The 27205-nt window shown below is 36.2% G+C and overlaps 2 protein-coding genes across 9 annotated transcripts in view; one reads left to right on the forward strand and one right to left on the reverse strand.

Moving 5' to 3' along the window:
- Positions 1–27205, reverse strand: part of raskol (Ras GTPase-activating protein raskol) — a 174585-nt gene that overhangs the window by 40322 nt on the left and 107058 nt on the right. Inside the window, exons 1-2 of one of the 8 annotated variants that reach the window (XM_028321900.1) lie at positions 19132–19323; positions 13737–14174 (exon numbers count right to left, since the gene is read on the reverse strand). The exons of 5 other annotated variants lie outside the window; for them this stretch is intronic. In XM_028321900.1, the coding sequence (XP_028177701.1) occupies positions 13737–13938 (202 nt within the window). In that variant the 5' untranslated portion in view covers positions 13939–14174; positions 19132–19323. Of the gene's footprint in view, positions 1–13736; positions 14175–19127; positions 19324–27205 lie in introns of those variants that run through there. 2 more of the 8 variants (XM_028321902.1, XM_028321901.1) reach the window with 2 other exon arrangements.
- Positions 1771–3960, forward strand: LOC114365356 (uncharacterized). Its single transcript, XM_028321905.1, has one exon. The coding sequence runs from the start codon at positions 2796–2798 to the stop codon at positions 3753–3755; it is 960 nt and encodes a 319-aa protein (XP_028177706.1). The 5' UTR covers positions 1771–2795; the 3' UTR covers positions 3756–3960.

The raw sequence follows: 27205 nt of genomic DNA on the forward strand, positions 1-27205 counted from the left end.
TGGGATGTCTTAATTATATTTATGCTCTCCTCCAAGTTAGATAGTAATACTTTAGGCAAATGGGAAGAGCACCGTAGTGGTTTAAGTGGTGATACCGCAACTTTAGAACAATTTTTTAACTTCATTATTGACCGTGCGAATGTATTAGAGTCACTTAATCGAAATAACAGGGCACAAGACACGCAAAGTGCTGTTGTCAAAGCCCCAGTGGTCAATGTGCGTAATAATTCATGGCAAAATAATAAACAGGGCAATAATAATAATAATTCATACATAAAATCGTTTGCGAGTTCTAATAATAAGCCTCAAAGACAATTTAATAAATCTAGCACTTATACATGTGTAATTTGCAATAATAACCACAAAATTTATGAATGCTCTACGTTCAAGGCCAAGGATGTTGATGAAAGGATGAAGGATGTTCTGAAACATAGGCTGTGTGAAAACTGTCTCAGGCAAGGTCACCCGGTCAACGAGTGCCGAATGGGTCCATGCCGCGAGTGCAACGCTAGGCACAATAGTTTGCTTCACAATTCAGCTTCCTTAGTCAATCATCATGTGAGCGTCTGCGTAGACGAGCCTAATTCAGATACGTATGAGCCCAGCGAATCGGGTGCATACTTTTCTAAAGAAAGTACCAAGCAAGTACTATTATCTACCGCTGTAGTTGAGGTCTCGAATCCAATTAACCAGCANAGTTTTTGTTTCTATAAGGAACATACAGACAGACAGACAGACAGACAGACAAAAATTTTACTGATTGCATTTTTGGCATCAGTATCGATCACTAATCACCCCCTGATAGTTATTTTGAAAATATATTTCATGTACAGAATTGACCTCTCTACAGATTTATTATAAGTATAGATGAGACGTGTATGCCAGGAGGCATCACGGTGACGGATGGCCGAATGTAATGATTTTAGAATGTAAATTGTATTTTTACTTTAAAAGTAAAAAGAGAAACTTTCACTAAAATCAATTCCCATTGACTCGCTAAAGGTCAAAGGAATAGGCAATAATTCTAACAATTCTATAAACATTTCTGAAAGTTGCAAAATACAAATGAAATCTCTAAATAGCAATTTCAATGTCTCCTTTTCATGTCTTGTTCTACAAGAATTGACAGGGCGTATACCAAAGTACCCCGTCAATATTCAGTCAATTAAATTATCAAAAAATATATTGCTAGCTGATCCTAAATTCTATGAGCCAGCTCCTATAGATCTATTGATAGGGGCTGATTTATTCTGGGACATCATAAGGAGCGAACAACGATCTCTTGGTCCCCAAAATCCAAAATTAATAAATTCTCATTTGGGCTGGATAATTACCGGTTCCTTTAATACACAATTGGTCAGCAAAAACATTCATTGTAATCATGCATTAACAACAACTTCATTCACTATGGAAAGCAAAATAGAAAATACATTAACTAAATTTTGGGACTTAGAAGAAGTACCCACAAAATCTCTATTAAGTACCAAAGAAAAAGAATGCGAGAAACATTTCATTACTAACACACGTAGGGACGATAATGGTAGATTTTGTGTTAAATTACCATTAGTCGATACACCTGACTGTCTAGGAGATACATATAAATTAGCAAAAAAACGTTTACATTATTTAGAAAAAAGATTTAGAAAAAATCCATTGCTCAAAATTGAATATAGCAAATTTATTAAAGAATACGCAGAATTAGGTCATTTATCTCTTGCAACTAATCAACCAGACACATGTTATTATTTATGTCATCATGCAGTNTAAATTACCAAAAAACATATTGCTAGCTGACCCTAAATTCTATGAGCCAGCTCCTATAGATCTATTGATAGGGGCTGATTTATTCTGGGACATCATAACGAGCGAACAACGATCTCTTGGTCCCCAAAATCCAAAATTAATAAGTTCTCATTTGGGCTGGATAATTACCGGTTCCTTTAATACACAATTGGTCAGCAAAAACATTCATTGTAATCATGCATTAACTACAACTTCATTCACTATGGAAAACAAAATAGAAAATACATATAAACGAGCTACAAAACATTTACATTATTTAAAAAAAGGGTTTAGAAACAATCCATAAATTCTAAGGCCGTAACTATGGTCACCCTACTACGCACTATAATCTAATTAATTCAAGTCTATGGTGGCACGGCCCTAATTACCTTAAAGAGTGTGAATTAAACTGGCCTAGCTTGAAATCAAACGAGATAGGTACGTTACCTGAAACTAAAGTACACACAACAATAATTAAAGAACCTTTTATTAATTTTGATAAATATTCATCACTAAATAGACTGCAACGATCTTTTGCCTACGTGTTAAGGTTCACATTTAACCTTAAGAATATTAAAAATAAACGTACCGGACTACTGTCCGTCGAGGAACTTCGTGACTCATTCCATGCATTGTGCGTTATCGCGCAGCGTGAGTCATTCCCAGTTGAATACGAGTTGTTATTAAAATGTAAATCGCTTCCCAATAAGAGTAAAATTTTGTCACTTTCGCCATTTTTTGATAATGATAATTTAATTAGAGTTGGCGGGCGCATAGATGCATCTGCCTGTGCCTACGAAAAACGGCATCCAATATTATTACACGCAAATCATAAATTAACTAAATTGTATTTTGAAAGAGAGCACGTAAGTGGTTTACACGCGGGCCCGCAGTTGTTGTTAGCAAATATAAGAGAAACAGTCTGGCCAGTCAATGGACGTTATCTAGCACGACGCACCGTAAATAACTGCGTCATCTGCAGGCGTCTGCGTGGCAAAACATTATGTCCGAAGATGGGCAACTTACCTAGCCAGCGCATAAATCCAGACTATCCATTTTTGTCGGTTGGCTTAGACTTTGCTGGACCGTTTTTGATTCTCAATCGCCGGGGCCGCGGAAGTCGCTTAATCAAATGTTATTTATGTCTTTTTGTATGCATGCGGTACAAATGTATTCATCTCGAGGCCGTGAGCGATTTGACAAAGGATGCGTTTGTTATGACCCTTCGACGTTTTATTTCCCGCAGAGGCAAGCCAACGGAAATATTTTGCGATAACGGTCGCAACTTTGTGGCGGCGGCTAAGGATATAGGAACTTTTCTAAAACAAAACCAAGAACCTATAGGTGATTTTGCAAGTCAACAAGGCATCACATTTAAATTCATACCTACTTACGCTCCTCATTTCGGTGGTATTTGGGAAGCTGGGGTAAAATCGGCAAAACACCACTTAAAGCGTGTCATGGGAAATTCTAATTTAACTTTTGAAGAAATTACTACTTTATTTGCACAAGTGGAGGCACTTCTCAATAGCCGTCCCTTGTGTCCCATGTCCTCCTGTCCTAACGACCTCCTCTCCTTATCCCCAGGGCACTTCATCATCGGCAGGCCGCTGACTGCACTACCCACGCCACCTATTGAAGACCACCACAATGACCATCCACGGAACCGCTATCTACGGCTAGAAAGCATAAGGCAGCACTTCTGGCGGAGGTGGAACAAGGAGTATCTGTCAGAGCTACAACAGAGGACTAAATGGCGTAGCAATACAGCCCAGCTCAATATTGGAGATATGGTACTCCTTGCTGAAGACCACGCGCCGCCCTTGAACTGGCGCCTGGGACGCGTGTTGCGGCTCTTCCCGGGACCCGACGGCATCTCGAGAGTGGCGGATGTCAACACGACCCGTGGCTGCGTGCGGCGGCCCCTAACTCGCCTCTGTCCACTCCCTACGACTGAAGATCTTCAAGGTTGAAAGTGATCTTTCAACGGCCGGGAGGATGTTTCGGCGCGTAACGCCTACGCAAACTTTTACCACAATTCTTCCTCCGTGTAACATCAACTGTAGATTAGTATAAGTAGTTTGCATAGTTCATATTAAAACCAACTGTCAGTCTCATTCCGCTACCGACCTTTGCAATGTAAAGAGCCATTTTTGTATTATAAACTATCTTGAAGAATCTGGGCGTTTCAATAGCTCCTATCTGTATATCTAAATATACATGATGGTGGCCCATGNAAGAAGAGTTTCATTTGTTTTTATACTTTTTATTCATCTTATGGTTAATAAAAGACGGTGAGCATACTCGTACATGCCTAGGAATGGGGAGAGTATGAAAATTTTAAAAATAGTAACAAATACATAGAATGCTGCGTTTGGTATTTATTGTTGTCTCCAGCATTAGACAACATTTTATTTCGTTTCCGTTCCGAAACAAAATTCCGTCGTTCTCATTTCATGAATGAGACATCGAGCCAGCCACTACGACCCGTTATTTTGAGATCGGCCATTACCGCTGCGAGTACGTCAAAATAATTGCGCCAAAATAGAATGACGCCCGGCCAGGGATCAATGCTCGGATTATTCATACTTGAATAATGACACAATTTAAAATTACAACTTATTTCTGTATTTTGAGATTGACATAGCGACATTGCTTTGACGAAACAATATAATAAGACGCTAAGAGCAACAGCACTTAAAAAGCTCAATAATAATTATCTTTCGCACTTAGTTACAGACCTTATTTTTAATTTTGTAATAGATTGATGTTAAAAGCAACATTTTTCAATGCATTCAAAGATATTGTAGTTAAAGAAGATATTTTTTTTAAATCTGTTGTTTACTAACTACATTTAACTTCTCTTGTAAACCTAATTAAGACACAAATATCTAAACATATACAAATTCCTATTCCTTTCCTTCCTCTAATATGTAAACAAAACACGGCATTATGGCAGTGATATTTTGATGAGCTCACGAGTGATCTCATACTGACAATGACTTCTGAGTTGAGCAAAGCGAACGTTTTAATTGTTTTAATTTGCTTCTTAATTACATTGAACTTGCCGCGAACTTCTCGGATATAAGTCTGGGGATCATCAATGCTGTCAATCCATCATCAATTCGCATGTAATATTGAATCAGGAAATAAGCAAAAGTAAAAGTAAGACAACATAAAAGCAAACTTTGAACGAGGTTTATTGGATCACCAAAATTCGACGAAATAAAAACACTTAATATTCTATTACATCGAGGATGAAATCTGAACTTGTACAAGGTTCTTCGATTTACAATGAATTCGTTTTAAAAAGTGAAGTGAATTTAGATAAAATAGTTTATGTAGGTATTTTTGTATGGATGTACGAGTATGATGTTCTTCGCTGTGTAAGAGTTTGATATATTCACAATGAGCACTAAATTATTTCTAATATTAATGATAGAAATTTGTTATCCACGTCAATAACAGGAAATACCACAAACGTTAATCTCGCCAATCAATAAATAACTGTTTCGCTGCGGAAGCTATGAGTACTGCAAATTATATCTCACACAATGGTTTCTTTACAATAACTACTGATAACAATAACTATTAAATTAATTAGCAATTATAAGACGTCAGACGATTAAAAATGAAGTGTGCTGCAGTCCGTTTGTGATTTTCGTTAGGTACAACAAAATGTATTTGGGAATACTTATTTATTGCACACAATACGTTACATAACAGACTGCAAAAGGTGAACTTACACTGAGCTTAAGCGGGTAAAAGCTAGATGGCATTCTCTACCAATCAAAATGAGTATCATTAACTGATTTAGTCCCGTTATAGATTTAGAAACTGTTTGGAAATGAGCGCTGACATACCTAATAATGTAAATAACGATAGAATCATCGTTAGGTATCAAACAGTCATTTATTGGAAACTGTCGCGGCCCGTTAACGAGATACGGAATGCAGAATGCGGAGTGGGAAAGTAAACTACCCAATCTTCGTATTAGATTGTTGATTGTTTGCTTTGGCAATTAGCACGTGTGCCGACTTCCCGTCGAGGGCCCATTCAAGCCGCGTAACAAAGGGTTGGTGGAGAATACCAGGATAGTGATGTCAGGTACGTGGGACGTCCCGTTCCGTTACAAGAGACGTGGGATTAAAAACGTGTAGGAGGTGAGGGCGCATGCTTTCATCTTAGAGATAAATAGCGATTTTGTTACTAAAAACGTATTGCATCATTGCATTGTTTTAAATAAAGATTAAGGGCAAATGGATTAAAGTATCTTATCAAAGAGAAAAAATGAATAACGGCTGATTTTACTATGGTCGAATAACTTTTAACTAACGAATAAGTTTGGCACATTGACAGTTTCAGTGTGGGAAAGATGTCAAAATGACAAGTTTATTCTTCAGTTAAGAGTTATCCGATGATAGTAAAATCAGTCCTAAAGGTTCGGCCAAACCAATGCGATCACACGCGATCAGCCGGCGTGTAGCGATGGCGACCAGACTTAAATGCATTGATCGCCATCGCTGCACGCCGGCTGATCGCGTGTGATCGCATTGGTTTGGCCGAACCTTAAATAATATCCCTTGTCAATACCAAAACAGTGTTGAAAGCTTTCAGTTTAATAATACAAAACTCTGTTTGACTAGAGCTTAATAGGCCTTAGTTGCTTTCAGGAATGGTCAATATAATTATGATTATGAACAACTTTTACTATGGGCTCAATGATTCGCTATCTTCAGCGAGAAACAAAAATCAGCTGTTCCATATTCTATTACATCGATAGCAACTCTGTATAGTAACAGCTGATTTCTTTTTTCTTTCTCCCGTTTACGTTCTAAAAGACTTAAAAACTTATGCAGTCAGATCAGATGTTTACGTCCCAGTTTCCATTCGCTATTGTCCCGCTATCCGCAGCGCACCTGGCACCCCTAGCTGGAACCCGGCCGGCTTCCGTTCGTGATGGAAGATGCGCACAAAAACTAGCCCCCGCAAACGAGATGCCATAGCTCCGATAACGCCTTTCTGCGTACTGCGTGCCTATGTGCCACTTAGATCAATCTACCTGCTATGTCTAACGATAGAAAAGGCATTATAATAATGCGTTTTTTGCCTAATTATTCAAGGCTCTTAGAACATGCTGTTATTAACAATGCTCGGTATTTTAATATGCTAATATTATCCAGTTTGCAATTATGTTAAAGGTACTGAGGCAGTGTATGTGCCGCTGTATGGTGTAACAAAGCAAAATTACCATGATTGTGCCAAATTATTGGACCATCAGCATGCTTATTATTCTACGTCAACCTTGGTTTAGTTACACTTATTATATCTGTCAGTGTATGCTTGTTAAAATCATGCCTCGTGATTCAAATGCTTAGCATGGAGTATACACATTTAAGTAAGTAAGTAGGTATATTGTTGATTAATTTTACATAATAAAAAAAATATTAATTTTGTTGAGATCAAAAGAAGAAGGGGAAATTTTAACCCAAAAAAAGATTGTGCCAGTCTTAATTATTTGCTTTTAACACTGATTTTGTTTACAAACCAAAAGGAAGCGGTGTTTGAATCCTAAAAGGGGTGGAACAAAGACAGGAACACAGGAAGCGGACATGCGGCGGTTGCGCCCGCGCCGCGGAACACACGGCGTCGCTAGGGTTGACACTTGACAGCTTTCGGGGTGACGTTGTATGTTTTCTGCAATTCTGCATTATCTTACTTTTGTTGTATCTTTAAAGTTTAAAATAAAAACAAAAATAGCAATAACAAATTAATATCAGTTAAAACGACATTATTCTGTTCATAATTAGTATCTAATTTTGCTTAGTTTGCTGTTGTCTTTCTTTAAAATTAAATACTTTCGCTTTATTCATATGTTTTTATATCGGTCTACGTACGTATAGCAATATAATTACATATTATTTTGTATCCATTTGTAGCACTGCAATTTCTGTTATGAATACTTCAAAGTCAGGATGGAAATATTATACAACAGTGGCAACCCTGATGTATTATAAATATTGCAGCCTGGCAACACAGGTGCGGCAGCCGTCACGCCTCGAATGATTTAACTTTAAACGTGATTCAAACATAAACATACGTGTGTTTTATCTAAACTCGTACGCACATCGAATATTTAAACATTAAATCCCCAGCCACATTAAGTTTTAACTTTATTATCCGTTAAAACATAACTTATCGCCGCCGGTTGTGATATTTCTTAATGCTATTTGGCATTCGGCCAGCATGGTAGGTCATGGCCAAATACCATGAAATAAGCTAAGATTTTCTTCTTTCCAAATCATTTTTAACGCATTACATTCCTACCAAGTAATAAAAAAACGAAATTCCCTATGTTAAAAACTGTTAAAAGTCAGGTACCTATTCATTTCTTTCAGTGACTGACTGCACTTACAGGACGTAAGTAGCTTTACAATTTATTGTTACCTACATGAAGAACTTGAATTCTATCGTTTTGCTAAGTTTTTATTGACTGAGCAGAAGTGACACATTTTTAATAAGAGATAAGTAGATACTTATTTATGATTTCAAGAAGTTAAGTGTTTGTGATGATGGCGTTACGGAACGAAGTCCACGTGCGTGAGTGATTCCGCGAGTAGAACTTGGTTTTAGTACATAACAGTTTATCAAAGTCAGTCAAGACACTGAAATTATCTCTTTCAGTAAACTTTAAATCAATAAACCAAAGTTAATCTTAATTTTATAATTTATCTGAAGATCTATTACATAGTTTTAAGACAAATCTTTGCCTTAGATTGTAAGTTAACTTCATTGGTGAGTGCTAAATAAATGTTTCAGTTACAATCGAGAACCCAAAGCACTAGTTCCAGACTAAACATTCAATTAGGTGAAGAAAAATACTGCAGCTATTATGAACACCTACGTCAGCTAATCATTTAGCAAACCAAACCAAGGGTTACTTATGTATTACCACGTGCGGTACTATGACTCACGGCTCGCACAAAGAATCAATGTCAAGATCAATCCAAGGATATCACTTCCTACGATTCGAAAATATGCTAATGAAATCTATATTGGCCACTGGTTAGCTCATAGGAAGTGGATGGTAATTTATTTATTATACCTACCCTACCTAGAGAGTAAATGTTTTAACCCTCGCTGTACGAGGTGGGGTGTGACACACCCCAGTCCTTTAAAAAAAGCCACAATTTTAAAAATTTGCAAGTGCTGAATTTGAAATTCTCAGTAGCTGGAATTATGACACTGCTGCTTGGATCAGCGTTGCAAAATCAGTCCAGCGGTAACTACAAACTGAGTTACATGCCTTTAAAGTGCGTGTGGGTGTCACACACCCCACCTGGTACGGGACGTTGTTAAAAAGTTTAAAAAAAAATCTAACAGTTTTGGTGTAATTTATATATTTTTAGCTTTGTCAATTGAATAAAATTCAATACAAATATTATTTTTCGTGATTTTTACGGTATCTGAAATTTTCAAGCACTTTTAGTCAAATGGGATGACTTTTAGTGCGAATCTGGAAGTTTAGTACTGAGATCCGAAGATGTATGTGAACATACACTTGTGGGCTACAATTTATACTTGGTGATACAATTTATGGGCTACTGAAATGGAATAACATATTTTATAAATAAATAAAATTGTTACGCTCCCATTTTATGCATTGAGCATACTCATTTTCTTTCATCAGAATTGTGGTAAATTGAAAACCGATGATCAAAACAAATTTATACCCTTCCAGTTTTTAATTTACTTTTAAATTATAAGTAAATACTTGTACTTTGTTAAATAAAAACGGTTGTCATAATTAAAGGCACTAATTAAAAATTATACATAGGAAACTGATTCCTAAATTACAAGAACAACGGAAATTGTGTCTTTTTGTTTTTTTATGATAAAAATGTTATAATACATATTTTCAGCTCAGAGCATTTCTTAAACCTAATTAGCATACGTAAATAATCAATATTAAATATTAAATTCCANGAGTTCATCATGCAGTATTTAAGCAGGAAAGCGAATCAACTAAACTGCGAGTGGTATTTGATGGTTCTGCTCCTTCCTCATCAGGTTATGCCCTAAACGATGTGCTCATGGTGGGTCCAACTATTCAGGACTCTCTCTTTACCATTTTAATACGTGCCAGGCAGTATAAATTCCTCTTAACTGGCGATATTGAAAAAATGTATCGCCAAGTTCTTGTCGCTGAGGAGGATAGGGATTTACAGCGCATTTTATGGAGAGAAGACGAGTCCCGACCCATCCAAGTGTTTAAACTAAATACTCTCACTTACGGTACCGCAAGTGCCAGCTATTTAAGTACACGCTGCCTGTGGCAGCTGGGGGAGGAGCAGGATGATGAGCTCATAAAGACCATCATCCAAAGGGACTTTTATGTTGATGACGTCATCACTGGAGCTGACAGTGAGCTAGAATTATCTTATATCCAAAAATCATTATCTAAAGCGCTTGAATCTGGTTGTTTTAAATTAAGAAAATATAAGAGCAACATTCCAATCATATTTCAAAACATAGACATAAACGAGCAAGATAACTTGACTATAAGCGAATCCACAAGTACACTCGGGCTAGGGTGGACACCATCTAGTGACATGCTACATTTTCCAATAAAAAACTTTATAGATAACCAAGATGTTGAAATAAATAAGAGATTTATTATGTCGAATTCATTTAAAATATTTGATCCGCTAGGTATCTTAAGTCCCGTTGTAATTCAACCTAAAATCATACTACAACGACTTTGGCAATTAAAATTAGATTGGGATCAACCAGTGACTCGGGAGATAAAGGTTGATTGGCTAAAATTCACTGATAACTTGAGTTACCTTCAGAAATTGCAAATACCTAGATGGGTTTTATGCGAGGACTATAAATTCATTGAGTTGCATTCATTTAGTGATGCGTCGCAATGTGCATATGGCGCATGTATTTATTTAAAGTCCATAAATTCTAAGGGCGAAAGCATGGTCACCCTACTGTGTGCTAAATCAAAGGTCGCACCTGTAAAACCAACTACAATGCCGCGACTCGAATTATGCGCAGCACTACTTTCTGCCAAACTTTGTAAGTCTGTATTAGAGTCTCTTAGATATAAACCTGGCAAAATAGTACATTGGTGCGATTCTAGTGTCGTACTCTCTTGGATAAATAGTGATCTAAACAAATTAAAAACATTTGTCGCTAATCGCATCGGCGAAATACAGGAATTAACCAAGTCATCGTCGTGGCGATATGTACCTACGGCTCAAAACCCCGCTGACTTGATATCGAGAGGCGTAAACGCAAAAGATCTAATTAACTTAAGTCTGTGGTGGCACGGCCCTAATTACCTAAAAGAGTGTGAATTAAACTGGCCTAGCTTGAAATCAAACGAGATAGGTACGTTACCTGAAACTAAAGTACACACAACAATAATTAAGGAACCTTTTATTAATTTTAATAGATATTCATCACTAAATAGACTGCAACGATCTTTTGCCTACGTGTTAAGGTTCATATTTAACATTAAGAATATTAAAAACTAGCGGCCGCCCGCGACTTCGTACGCGTGGATCCTGTTTTACCCCCTTCATCTATCTTACGCGGTTTAGATTTTTTCATACAAATGTTTTTTCCCGCTAACTCCCGTTCCCGTTGGAATTCCGCAATATACTGTTGTAACTAAGCTTTAAGTTTACTAAGGGACCTGCATGCCAAATTTCAAGCGTCCAACTTAAGCGGTTTAGATTTTTCATACAAAAGGATTTTCCCGGTAATTCCTGTTCCTGTGGGAATTTCGGGAATTCCTTTCTTAGTGCACCTCTACGGTACCTAAGCTACGTCTTTTATAAAGTTCAAGTGCCTACGTTTAGCCGTTTATGCTGTGCGTGGGTATGTCAGTAAGTCAGTCATACAAAAGGAATTTCCCGCTAATTCCAGTTCCCGTGGGAATTTTGCAATATCCTGTTGTAACTAAGCTTTAAGTTTACTAAGGTACCTGCATGCCAAATTTTAAGCGTCTAACTTACGCGGTTTAGATTTTTTCATACAAATGTTTTTTCCCACAATTTATACTTGGTGATACAATTTATGGGCTACTGAAATGGAATAACATATTTTATAAATAAATAAAATTGTTACGCTCCCATTTTATGCATTGAGCATACTCATTTTCTTTCATCAGAATTGTGGTAAATTGAAAACCGATGATCAAAACAAATTTATACCCTTCCAGTTTTTAATTTACTTTTAAATTATAAGTAAATACTTGTACTTTGTTAAATAAAAACGGTTGTCATAATTAAAGGCACTAATTAAAAATTATACATAGGAAACTGATTCCTAAATTACAAGAACAACGGAAATTGTGTCTTTTTGTTTTTTTATGATAAAAATGTTGTAATACATATTTTCAGCTCAGAGCATTTCTTAAACCTAATTAGCATACGTAAATAATCAATATTAAATATTAAATTCCACCTAAAAACATGTTGAATGAAAATTTTATCACTTTGTATATTGGGGTGTGTCATACCCCACCTGGTACGGGACGTAACTTTTAGTCACCTCGTACACGGAGGGTTAAGAGAGAATTGAGTCATCATTTAAATTATTTAAGACTACTGTCCACTAGTGTCCACGTCTTGATCGCTGTTTTGCATCAGTAACATAGTAGAGGTGCTATCAGGTATTATTCTTGATTAAACTTTTTTATTTTAGCTTTATCTTTAAGCTCAAATTCGTATTTTGCTTTGTAATTTTCCTCTCTGGAGGAGGATCTCAAAATATGCAGAAAGAAGTACGAGTCTAATAAGTTTTCATCGTAAAATATTGACGCCAAGGAAATTAAGTACTCATTTTGGATTAAAGCACGTCTCATAGCTGGACGGCTAATTTATATTACAGTTAACTTGATATAAAACGGGGAAGGCGTAATGTGGGTATACGTGCAAAGTGACAAAACAGTTACATAACTGAAGTAACTGCTAGAAGCCGTAGGTGTAGTGTAAACTATTGCACAATCGCAGGAGGAGCATATGAAGTTATGCAGAACGTTTGCTTACAAGTACACAGCGCATTAGATGTTATTAATAACCTTGACTCTTATTCCATGGGCATAGAGATCAAAGTTCTGTTGGAGGATATCATAGCCCATCGTTAGTGCTGATGTGGGCTGCGGTTACATTCGCACCGCCAACAGTTAACTGTGGTCAAAGACTCTTCTAATAAAAGTCTATAATACCAGTAATGCCTTCCTCATATCCCACATTCGAACGTAACTGCAAAATAATTGCTTAAACGTTAAATAAACGTTTCCTTTTATATAAGTTATTTATATCAAACAATCATCTTTTACACTACTATGAAAACACAAGATAAATAAAAATACATTCAACCTGAGTTAATTAAATTTTCCGCTAGACGCAGCGGTTTTTCCAGTTATTAATTTCTTATAGGATTATTTAATTGTATATTATTCAATTGGCAATACCAACTTTATGACATTTGTACAGCTCTGACAGAACCACTGCCCACGGTTTCATTTATCAAGAATTTAAATGGTATAATTATTATCCATTTACTTCTAGTTTTCCATGCATAAGTAGGCTATCTACTTATCAGTTCAATGATACTGAATTTGCCAATATGCAATTGAAATACTAAAGATGTTCGAACATATGTTACTATAAATGAATTTATAAAGTACTCAGTGTTAGTAATTAATATTTACAAATTAATTTTCAACGAAAGAATAATGCATTGCAATTGTAATAAAAAACATTTTCATGATGTAATTTCGTGCAAGCTGCATTAATAACAGTAATAGTGGTGGCATAAACACATTAATTGCCTACTTCCTATAATGACATTATTTTGTTATTGCATTGCGTGACATTTACTGCACGTTGCATAAATGTCATAAATGTTTATAAAAACAAAAGAGGGTTACGAACCATTGTTTTCTTCCTGTGTCGTCTCAAAATCAGCCAGCGAGATATTTGACAGGTCCTCGACATAGACCTGCGGCTGCCTGTTGAGGGAGTGCCTCCCCCCCAAGGAGTGGTAGCAGGTTTCTTCCTCATCGGCCGCCTCCTCCGTCGAGGAGCCCTTGAGGCAGGAGTGGAAGCTCCGAGAGAGACGCCGCTCTGTGCTCATCCTCACTCATGTCCTGTCACGCTTCACTTGATAAAACTTAATCACTCCACAAAAACTATTCATTCACCATTCACAGAATCGTCGTCATTGACCAAACTTCAATGCGTTTTCCGTTGTTTCCACGTTCACTTCAACACGCGACGCCGATAACACTGTCGATTGTTTCAATATCCACTTTATCGAGCGCTATGACAGACTTCAGCGATTATAAGTCAATGATAGCATCGCACCGCAATCTGTATTACAAATAAACATAGTTATCGGCTACTCCACGTTATCAAATCATTAATCGATGCAATATGTATGAGCCACACCTATTTATTGCACGTTCGCAAAAATAAATGTGATAAACTCAGTAGCACGGACGGACGTCATAACTCTTATAATGTTAGGATACTAAGTTTGACGTAATGATATATTTTAAAATATTTATGACTCAACCTTTACTAAACTTGTTTTGTAATTATAAAGCTACTATCTTTTTCAGGAGCATAGAATCTGAAATAATCTGTAGAACTTTCTTATAAGTAATGAAAAGCTTTTAATCTGAGGAAAATTTATTATTTTCTTTGATTTTACAATAACAATGTAAGCTTATGTCAGTATAAGCTTCTGAAAAAGATGCTGTCAGGAATTGCGATAATGTTAAAATCTTTTCCCTAACAAATTACACTAGTTTACAAGGTTTTTTACCCAGAGATGAAACTGATATGTATCGGTAGAGTTATTAACCCTTACTTAAAAACTGAACTTAGAAAAAATTTAGGACGTCAAATTTTGTAAATATTGATTATATGAATTTTTATCATTTTTATACATTTATCTCTAAAAACAATCAAACCTGAGTCGTGTTACTCCTTCTTTTATACTGATTAGTATCAGTTTCCCTTATTATAGACCAGCAGCAATTCGATAACATATTTTTATCCCAAATTCCTTGGTATCTTTCCTCAAAAACCTTCAAATCCTGGTGAAAACTTTCGCCATACTCAATACTCACGCTTTCCAGGTTCTCAGGAAAAAAATCCAGGTGAGAATGTAAAAAATGAATTTTTAACGACTTATTCACACCCATTCCTTGGTAATTCCTCAATAATTTGGAAACAATTTCCGCATAATTTTCAGAAAAATTAAAGTTTCCCAGGAAACTTCACTACTGCTATAAATTAATACCAAGCATCTTTCCCTTACTGGAATTAAGTACTGGGTAATGACGGATAAAGAACTTCTTCAGATTGTAGCACAGGTTTTGTGCCTGATGCAACATCAGAATATTGTATGTTCTTGGTTTTTGTTGTTAAAATCTGTAGTTTCATTGAGGCAGAAGTAACAGTCATTAGTGTGATTTGTTGGTTCTCTCCATAACATTGGGGTGCCGCATCGTATATGTTTTCTTTTTCCTGCAGCCTTGTGCAATAATATACTTCTCAAATTTTCGCACACTACACCAGGAACCCATTTTTTATCAGGTTTGTTACCGAGATTTGAAAGTAATAGAAATAGGACCGTTTTACGGCCTCAGTGATTGGTCTCTTCGTTTTTGACAATATAATTTGACCACAAACTTAGCAAAAGTTATTTGGGCTTAATTTACACTGCCTTGGTGACATTTTAAAACAAGTGAAAATGTTAAAATAATACTTAAACGCATTTAAAATAAAGTAGAAACTCCGACACTGCTAACAAGACAGCTTACTTAGGTTAATGTGGATATCTCAAAAACTTGACGTGATAAAAATATGAGACATATATTTTTGTAATAAGAGGGCTGGTAGAAAACACATCCAATATGAATTATCTTTGGGTAAAAGAAAAACTTTTTTTTTGTAAACTAGTGTTATTGGTCCAAATATCGTCTAACACTATAAGAGGTAAACGTTTTCCTTTCAGCCTGAATAGGTTTACTTTTGTAAAATCGTAGAACGAAATCTCATTATTCGCTAGTTACATAAAGCGTTAAAACTTAAACCTTCCCTCGTCGAAAAACGTGAATGTTATTAACTACTTTAAAAACTGAGTCGTAACAAGCTTCAGCCCGTCTCGTCAGGTAAGTTGAGTCCTTAAATGAGTGATTGCGACATTCGTTGGTACCAAAAACTCGGCAACAACCCGTAAAACATGTTACAACAGCTTCACCGAGAAGGGAACGTGACAATCGCAGTTCATTGCACTCCAGAAGAATGGGGTCCACGTCTACCAAGAAGACATTCGGCTAATGAATGGCTGAATAACAAAAGCCCGAGTCTTTGTAGTGGCGTCGACGCGGCCTATTCAAGCATCCTAGTGACATATGCATACTCTTGCTATGCATAAGTCTGTTTACTTTAACACTCGATGAACTACAGTCAGAAGTATGACTCAATTTCTACCATAACAAAAAAGTGGTCAGATGACCAAACGTGCTAAAAAATACTATTACACTTGAATGAACCTGTTATAAAAAGTATGACTTGTAAATTTTAATTAATAGCGAAAACCTTTTTTCAGGTTTGGCCGAAATAGGAACTCAATTAGCAGTGCAATCGTAGCCCTGACCGCCATGCTTGAAACAACCCATGACCAAATCTGTGGAATCAATCTGACCGTGAATTGAGCGTTTGACTACAAACAATACCAAAACTTTGCTAATTAGCCATCGAAAAACTTTAAACGCTTCAAAAATGTTTCATTCATGATGTAAACAGACAAGAAATAATTAAAATGACAGATTTATCAACCCGGTAGTATCTGAACAACAATGACATAATATCCTGGAAGGTGACATCTACGGTGCAAGAAGACTCATTGAGTTCCTAGTGATGTGGGAGCTCTCTTTTTGCGCAACGCAAACAAACGCACAACCCGATCTAGGAAGAGCTAGTTACGAGTACATTAGAATCTAATTAACGTTATATTGCACTTAGCTTCTGTGTTGACAAAAAGAGTGAAATCCACAACGAGCTATTGTTTCAGTGGAAAGTTTGTGGGAGCGGGACTCGTCGTCGAGCCGTTGAAGAGAAAATTGCAGAATCGACTTGTGAACTTTCATAACATTATTATTATGTATTCAAAGTCGGTATTGTTCGGCGCATCACAGTCACATATCACAAATTGAAGCTATTATTCTGTTTGAGAAAATAAAATAATTATTCTTACGTCGTTAATTAAATACGAATGGCTTTCATTCTGCTAAGAACCTAGTCTGTGAGAAAGCAGCCTAACTTTTAAATTTTTGAGATAAGTATAGAATTATTTTAAAAATCACACACAAATTACAAAATACGCACGAATTTACGTGACATGTGTAAAGGGCGATTTTAAATTATGGCAAAACAAGTTAAGATGTGTCTAAATGAGCACGTGGCGCCCCCCAGGGGTTGCTAGGCTCCCGACTCGCAAACAAAAGCAGATCAGCCACATTTCCATTGTTCCGAAGGCCGTCTCAAGGTGCCAGACCACCCGGAACGGTTTGTGTTAATCGCCACAATATTTTACTGTAATAATAGCATGTTTCCATCCTACTGACAACGAACAATGGAACTACTATTCAGATATTGCAAACGGAACTTATTGAAGTAAACAATTTAAATAAGAAATGTCAATCGTAAAATTATTCAGCGTCTATCAGACTGACATTGAATTAAATGTGCGCATAGACAATACCCAATCAGGTTCGTTTACGCCAATGATGTCTCAATTTAAAGCAGTTAGCAAGACTGTTTAAAGATTGCGTGTTAATTGATCGATGATCGCATGTTTAGAGCTAACGAATTCCATATTAAGATAAGCATTAAGATCTACATAATTTACACGGTCCGTGACAAATGTAAAGCAAATAAGAAGATAGAGAATGTGATGCTGATTTGGGACGGTGTTATAATATAATGGAAACATGTATTGGCTTTGGTCCAACACTTTCCGCCATAAGCCCTATATTTTTTTAAAAGAATACATAGCAGTGCGTCCGGGCACCATAGCGTTTACAAACATAGCGTGTACCTACACCTTAAAGCCTTCTAGCACGCAAAGGCCAAAGGTACTATCTAGATCTAAGTCTGTACTAGTAAAAAGTAGAATAAGTAGCCATTTCCTTTGACCGGCCTTTACGATTACGAATGTCCTTGTGGTAACAAAGCGATAACATGTAATGATATATCACTTTCAGTACCTGTGACAAGGTGAAGATACTACACTACTTACAATGTTCGTATCGTGACATGCATTAGAATTTAAGTGGCCTACAAATTGTTGGACTAGAATCACGGTTGGAGCAAAAACATAAACGCTATAAACGAGTGTATTCTGAACAAAGCGGCACAAATCGTGTGATCATCAACGAGTCATCTATAAACAAATTTGATGTAGTACACGCACGTTGCTTCGTAAACTCAAGGCAAAGCAATAACAAACCGCTACTGAGTCTGTTTGTGAAGAGAGTAAAACGAACCAAGAGTCTTGGGTAGTGGCTTAAGCTAGTGGATATTTTGTATGATATGTGGATATAAAGAAGCAAATAAAGTGCATCCGTCCGCGACAATCGCTGACATGTTAACTAATGGCAGGACAGGTATAAATCATGTTGATAATAGCAACTGCGAAGACGGAGGAAGCGGCCGATTTGCGACGGATATGGCGATTGGGACAAGTAGGGCGGTGCAGCTCAAGTGGTGAGCTCATGTGCCCAGTTATTAACCTCACTCATTACATGCCAGGGCACATCAAGGTTGAGCAGTATTTAAAACCTATGTCTCATATTACTGACAGCTATTGTGTGACGCGACGTTTGGCAGAATTTTCATATTCACACACATTCATTCATCTACTTTTGATTAATAGTGTTCGGTCTAATATTAATGGAACGGATGTGCGAGTATAAATTCCGATGTTTCTTGGAAATCAAATCTCAATCAATATTTGAAACTCTTCAATTTCTCTTCAAGTAATTTAAATTTCAGCAAACATTGAAGTAAACAAACCCGGTTTACATTAAATTGATAACAGCTCTACGTCATATGAACTGAAACGTGCCGGTTAATTAAACATTAAAAATAACCGAGAACACAAAGCGCTTTCAACAAGCGCAGTCTACTATCAAAGTAATGGCTCTGAATTTCCCTATTATGCACTGAATTTTAATCCAATAGCAGATAACTATGCTTATTCACACCAACACTGTACCATCACGAAAATAGAATGACACAAAAATATACCAACACGCTCCGAATTGAGAAACCGCAAACACTTCACTCACTGTATCCTTCAACAGGGTTTTTTTGTTTATCACAAATAACAATCTGTTTTAGCACCAAGCTGTACACAGGGACGTACTTTCTGGCTAATGTTCATTGAGGACCGCATAGAGACTGGCCGCGTGACTGTCTCCATTCAGAGATACCGCCGTACTGAGACGCACGGCAAGAGCGCACGCGCACGCCTTCGCCCTCCATGACGAACCGTTTATTTACTATTCACAGTTTGAATTTCGAACGTGTTCCAATAATCAACATGGCGCAGATGGGATGGCATTACTTCACGCCACACTGAACACTCCAAGAGGGAAGGGTAGAGACTATAGGAAGAAAGAGATAAGCAAATAGATAACACGATTTTTATAGAGCTTATTATGATTAGAACCTGTATTAGCGTGTTGGTATAAATATGCAGCAGAATATCTCAATCGCAGCACGCATAATCTGCGAAGTGAAAGTGAAATGATGAGCGCTCTCGTAATCGGCGGTCACAAAATCGAGTCTCCAAACCAGTTGACGGACTCGATGATTTAATAAGAATATTTAATATCCGATGGGAAAATATCAGATAACCGGGGTGGGGGGAGTACGGGCGCAACGAACTCCAGAGGGTAGCTTGTAGACACGCACTTGTGTAATTATTTTAAGCCGCTAGTCGAGGACGGCAAACAGAGAGACTGCCTGGAATGTCGACCGCATATTTATGGAGTACTACGCAGCGGCAGGTCCCGAAAACTGAAGCTCAACATTTTTGGGTTGTTTGTTGATGAATTTAAAACTATGTAGTTGTAGTATTAAAATTATAATAATTAACATACTTGAGTAATGGGTCAAACCACATAACAATAATATACCAATATCTTTTCCTCATAATATTCATAAAATATAATGGCATTCCAGTAAACTGAATATAGGTAAAGTACAGATGTTTTTGACATAGACAATAATTGTGATGTTAATCTTGATGGGTTGAAATAAGAAGCAGGTGATAGTAGAGTAGCGTATCAGGTGATAGCATGCCCTTTCAAACTAGAGTTTTGCGTTACAATGGCACGAATGTGAATCGGCTTAACATTCTTTATCAGGTAACACACAGTAATTAAAATGGGTGTCGAGTTAAAAGGTAGAGTCATGGTAATAACTTGAAACAGGCCGGCGGCCTTGAGGCTGGGTTGCCAGTAAATAACATGTAAGTCGTTATAATATCGCATCGCTAGTAAAGTGGGCTATTTTGATATTCTATCTTGAACGATAATTGCAGTTTAATATTCGAATCAAATAGGCTAGTTGCCTAAAAAAATTTTTTTAGTCCGTAATGTTTAATATCAAAAAATATTGGACACATATATTTTTATTTGTCAATCTAACAAATAATTACATAGTTATGGTGCGTTAAAGTTGCGCACGACGTCACAACGTGCGGCATTTTTAAGCAAGCGTTGACGTCACGGGCCTCTTCTTATGAACTTTGGGGCGCTTTATCTCTTTAAATTTTCATTAGTTTGAAAAAGTGAAAAATACGTGTAGAGTATTTTTTGATAAGTTAACTGACGGACTAATTAAAACTCTTGCTTTTTGACCCAGGCAACATCCCCATTATCACACTTTTAAATTACGAGTATTAATAAAATAGACAAGAATCTAAAAAACCTGTGTACATAAAATAAGCCCTGAAAATTATTTCAAGTCTGAAAGTTGTTAGGGCTACCAATGCATAAAAATATTTGAAATGATTATTATAATACTAATTTCCTCAATATATTATAATAATATAATTATGGCACCAATAATAACATAGTTAATTTTAATTGAACCCTTCTTCCTTGTTGATATTTCTAACTCTACCATTTTCTAATAAACAGCGCTTAATGTAACCTGATACATTGAAATATCAACAGATTATGAATCATTCAATTCATTATAGAACCAATAGTGCTAAAGATTAGATTGTGATCACAGAAGGTCATATCTGTCATAGTAAATACAGAAGCCAGTACCGATACTGCGTAGGATAAGCTTGGGCGGGCAGTGGGCGGGTGAACTTGGCAACTCTTGCGCAAGGTACAAACAGTTTGAAGCCCTTCCATATTCAATACGGAACGAAGCAAAGCAAAACAAATGAATGAGACAAACAATACGAAACAGGCGGACATACGTAATGAGCTTTAACTGCTTTTTTTAAACGGAGACAAGGCGTTTCATTTGGAATTCGTTTTGGTCTATGAATGTGCGTAATTTGATATATTCTCTAAAGATAGACTACCTAGTTGTATTAGGTCTGTTAATGTGTCGGGGACAATAATTTAGTATGCAAAGTCATACTTACTATGTAAAGCGTAAAACTCTACATCGGAGTTAATGACAAAATTAGACGCGAATGAATGATCAATCACTAAGGTAGTGAAAAGTAAATAATTCGTTTCTAAGATTAATATGAGTTTACTTCACTTGATACAAAACACTTCAGCTATAGTATGGGAAAAAGGAATAAATCCCATTTTCAAATTACGTAACCATTTCAATGTATAAATTTTCATAAAAGTTGAAAACATCCGGTTCTTAAATACATTAAACCCTACCAAGACAAGACTATAACTTTTGTAGTACGGCCTTAAAAACAATACTAAGAATATCTTCCATGGCCAAAGCACTGTTATTGGCGTGGGCTGCCAACGATTTCATCGAAGCAAATGGGAACGTAAGACAATTTTACGGTTGAACACAAACTCAAAAGTCAATTTTATAAATTTAGGTAAGCGATTGCGTTACAGTAATATATCAACTACCGAATCAATCGGTTTAATAGAACAGTGGATCAATGATGCAGTTACTGGCAAGGAAAGCGCAAAAAGTGGAATAAGTAACGAACTTTCGTTGAGGAGAACTGTGCCAATAGAATGCACGTAAGCGTGCGTGCAGCGCGGGCGCACAGCGTCGTGGAAACGCTGCGAATAACTGCATGTCTAATTACACTTAACGGCTGCAAGTGAAACTGATGATACAGGGGTTAATTGTGACAGAAAATGCATGAACCGATCACTATGATAATTTCATTCATTAAAAATGTTGAATCTCGTTACGCTTCATCTTTGAGATGTTTCATGAGTGCTTGAAGATGCTTAAGTGCAAATTAATATTCGCTGACCTGGCGTGCTCAGTCGGCGATTCTATTTATAATTCAGCATGAAAGACGGCTAAGTACGAAAAATAAAACAAGGTGTTAAAGACCTCTTCGTCAATTCAGTAGAGTCGATTAACAATTCTCTTTTATGAGCTTGTCATCATTTATTTGATTGATTATTTTGCATCTCAAACCGACATACTGACATAATGAATCGGTCGCAATCAGTAGAGATTACGCCGCGTGGCCTTACAACTGCTTGCTTGAGGAGATTAAGCACGCGGCCGTGCATCTAGTGCATCGACTTCGCGCACGTCTGTCGGCACGCTCTGACACACTTTATAAACTAAAAATAATATTCAATATGTTACGTGAACGACTATGAGTTACGTCCTTTTTACTATGATCCAATCACTCAAAGTTTATCGTGAAATAAATCTTGAAAATTATTTCAAGTTGTCATTCTCGGTGATTTACTGATGCGTACTGATAATCTTTACCTGATATTTGGAGACTACATAACTACTTCAAATTTGACTTTTCCTGTTACAAAGAACATCAACAATTGCAGCGCAAAAAAAAATTAAACGGAAAAATATTAAGGGAGAGTCCGCTAATTTGGACCAGTTTTTTTCAATCCCATTTTACACATAGTTTTCTTTTGTTTTTGCTAATGTCCATGGTATATAATAAAAGATACATTATTCAACTTACTATTTCATAAGTATTAATTAACATGATTGTTGTATATTTAGCACAAATCAACAAAGTACGAGTTCAGAGCTTCGGTCCAATTTAGCCAACCGGTTCGATAATTTGTACCACAGGGTGACTAAATTGGATTTCAATAAATTTCAAGCCTATAAAAAAACTATGGCAAAATATTATACGATACATTCTTAACAAATTAGGAAACGAAAAGGAACAGTAGTTAATAACATAGACAATCGATATTGTTTTTCACGTTATCACGATTTTGAGTACAAGTTTTGTAATTCCAATTATCGTAACGCACACTTCTACCTAATCTACTTTGCCAGTCTTTTGCTTTCATTTATTGTTAGTCAAACATAACTACGCTATTATAACTTCAAAATATGATTTACTAAAAAAAAATTCAAAATCCTTTGGTAAAGTTCCATACAACTTGATGTGGTACAATTTAGCCGACTAGGTGATAGTGCTTTTAAAAAATCGGTAAAAAATATAGCTTATAAATACCGAAAAATGTTTCAAATAATTGTAATCCACACTAATTTACGCTTCTAAATAATATATTAGAAACACCCTGTGATTAAATTTAACAAAATTACAAACTCAACATGTATTGTCAAAAGTTACTTGAAAACAATGAAAAAATACTTTTCAAAATAAAACACACGTGTTTGTTGTCACGGCAAAAACCACATGGCCGATATTAATTGATTTTAGTTATGTATCGCTGAGTGTTGCAATTACAGACATTCAATAAATACTTTACGAAATATGAGGGTGGTACAATTTACCCGGCGGTACAATATACCGAACTCTCCCCTACTTTCCGAGGAAGTGTAAATGAAACGTACTCGTATATAATTATTTGAGCTAAGTATACTATCCCAAGCGTTACGTATGAAGTCATATAATTTCACGTTGGCATCTAATTTAAATATGCTAAGCCACAACCTAACACATAATTATGTTAATTCCTACATGCGGTTATTAGATGAAATGCGAATCTCATAATAACATTAGACAAGCACCAATTGTTACAGAAGTGAAAAGCATACTGGAATCATTTAGAAGCTAGCAATTATTATGGCAAGTAGTATTTAGAGACGCTTAGAAAACAAAAAGATTTGTACAAAAACTACAATAAGAAAGATGGCGTATGAGGCTTTGATGTAGGTACTACAGATTTTTTGTGAAATATGCCTTTTAGCGCTGTGTAATTTATTTACGATAATTAAGATACAAAAAGATCAGATACGATGTTATTCGATTATAAGACATAATACAAAAAGTGAATTAACAACAAATCCAAATGAAACTACATTAATCTCTACACGCTCTAGTGATTGAGTCGTAAATAATAATAAAAACAGATTAAAACATGTCTACATCGTTTAATCATCGTTTGCTAACGTTAAATCGTCTCGGAACCGTCACGTGAGCTAAAACAGCGCATGATTACGAGCGAGCAGTGTGCTCTTCCAATTCGTGTCAGTACGTATTCCACTTTTATCGGGCACCATTTCTATGGTTTCACAGTTTCCGCATCCGCTGAGCGAGCGCTCTCGTGTTTCACAGATAAACGCTGGCGAACTATGAGATAGAGTTAGAGGTAAACGAGATATCGATTATATTATTAATGAAGTATCTCGTTAGAATGTAATCGACTGGAGTAATCTATCGAACTGCTACTGTTAGAAATCGTTACTGGCCAGTATTTAAATGATATGAAAAAGATCGATTGATGCTGATAGTGTGTCAGATAGATCGATAAGCTACTTACTGACACACAGACACTTAGTTCTAGGGTGTCGAAAACAATATAAGACTATAAACGTTGTTTGGACAGTCGCCAGAACTCGTGTGCTCACTTCCGAATCGACTCGTTATCGGTTCGACAAACGATATGTGCAGTTTGCGTCACGTTTCAGTTGTTATTGAAAGCTTTGTTCACACTAAACATAATATGCATAGTCACTATCTACCTATCTAAATACTAGATTTTGACTATAAGTTGCAAAGCTTTTAAACCTGAGCCAAAATTCTTAAAATGTAGTTAAACTTTTCAGACTTTCAGCACTGTCTCTATCACTTTTCTAAAATTCCTGTATGGGTGTCAAAGATTATGTTATGTTGAGCGGTTGTTTAATTTTTTTAAAGACAGTCGAATTTGATTATTTTAAGATTATTGTACTATCATGCATATACCGTAATAATAGAGCTTTTAGTCACACGCTTGAACAATAAAATTTGATAATGACTCTTAAAAAATACTACGGTTCCTACTACCTGGGCACACAGTCTATGGTGTTATAGGTAATTCTATTGTTACGAAAACAAAAAGATACAAGTTGCAATCACGTTTAGTCTGACATTTTTCAGCAGCAAAAGTAAAGTTGTAACGTTTTTGTGTAATGATATCATCAATATAGTGGTTTATTATCGTCAATAAATTAAACCAATACTGATGTTTCCATTTAAAGTGCTAATGGACGCGTGAATAATTGCATCCATACGTACTAGACCGGACACAAACCTGGGAATTAACGATCCAAGCAATACTAGAGCAACAGTTATGAATGGCCTATACACGGCCATGCTGAAAACAATTGCACTATGATAATTGCTATTATGGTGAAACATATTTTGCAACACTCACTAATTATAACATTATTAGATACGGTGGTGGGTTACTTGTTCCACAAGTAATCCTTTATGATAAAATTTAATTTTCAATTAAGAAATAGGGAAGTGTATGGTTTTGCTTGCTTTAGTTAATTTTAAACACAATGCTAAATGAAAATACCAACTACCATAGAAACTTAAGCCTATTGAAAACAAAGGACTGTCACCAGTTTCGAAATACAAAAACTTTTTCTTTTAATTAGTGAGCAGCAAAGAACGCGTTGCTTTAGAATATAAACAAAACACTATCTTACATTTATCTTCACCGCGCCGCTTTGACGCAGCGGAGCTCAGAAAATTAGCGGCCCTTGGCTGTAATGTTTACAAAGAAAACCGCTAGTGCATCCCGTAGTAAATTAAGAGCCGACGAGTTTCTCCGTAGCATGTGGACCAAGAGGTCAGCTCGCGACTATAAAGCTGGTAGCATTACCGATGTAATCGACCAAGCACGCGCTAGATGATGATACCGAACTGCTTGTACGTGACAAAACTACTTTTTCACAAATGAAACTTGCGGTCAGGAAATAAACGACCGCAATATGAGATGTAGAGCAATGTTGTGATGACAAGAAACTCGACAAATCTTAATATGTACTCGCGAACAGCTCTAATGTACTAGGCAATATTCAAACGAAAGCCGCAAGAAAAGTAAATTGAGAATAGAAAGTTTACTTATTTAATGATATAACTGAACTTATGCAACAATTTAACTCGAAAATACGGTTTTAGGGAAATGTTTGACTAATGAGGTGAATGCAAAACGCTCTATATTATTTGATAAACTGAATCGTGATCCAACAATTGATCACTTAGACGGAATTAGCAGAGGCATGGCACAACCTCTTGCAAATGTTTCCTGCTTGCACAATGCGCTGACCCTTTTTGTCACGTTTACGTTATTTGTTGCTGAAAGTGTGTATAATTGTATAAATAAGGTGAAATGTGAGCAATTTCACCACAATTATAATGTTGGCGCATAACACCTTGACATGTAAATTCAAAAGAGGTAATTTAAAATTACTTAACATATAAATAAGTCTGCAACTTTGTACAAGTAAGTTGATAAATGAGTGGAAAGTGAATATAAACGACTCGCGAATGCACTTTCCCCTACGATAGTCGCTAAGGGCAATATCAATATTGAACAGATAGCATCGTCGACCCATTCGGCGCGGCGCGGCGATTCTAAGCTTTATCCAGATTACGAATCGTGCACAAAACGATAAATTGCCATTTATAATTTGTATGGATATCTAAGCCATACCGACAACATACATGTTTTACCTCAAAAAAAATCTGATATTTTATTCAATACAAAAATTAGAATCAACATTTTAGAGCCTCTTAGAATATTTTGAAGTAATAAACAAACAAATTACATTTCTGAAGTGCCCGTGCTTTTAATACAGGTAATTGCAACAATTATAATAAAACACATCGTTTATTATGATATAAACTACCAGGTTATTGGTCTCGAGGCGAATATGACGATCTCTTTTGCATAATTTCAAAATATAGAACA

The sequence above is a fragment of the Ostrinia furnacalis genome, unplaced genomic scaffold (assembly GCF_004193835.3).
Source record: "Ostrinia furnacalis isolate ACB-3 unplaced genomic scaffold, ASM419383v2 OfSCF7584, whole genome shotgun sequence".
Lineage (NCBI taxonomy): Eukaryota > Metazoa > Arthropoda > Insecta > Lepidoptera > Crambidae > Ostrinia > Ostrinia furnacalis.

Excerpts from the sequence above, each read along its gene's own strand:
- LOC114365356 (XM_028321905.1), top strand. The coding sequence starts at position 2,796 with ATGGGCAACTTACCTAGCCAGCGCATAAATCCAGACTATCCATTTTTG.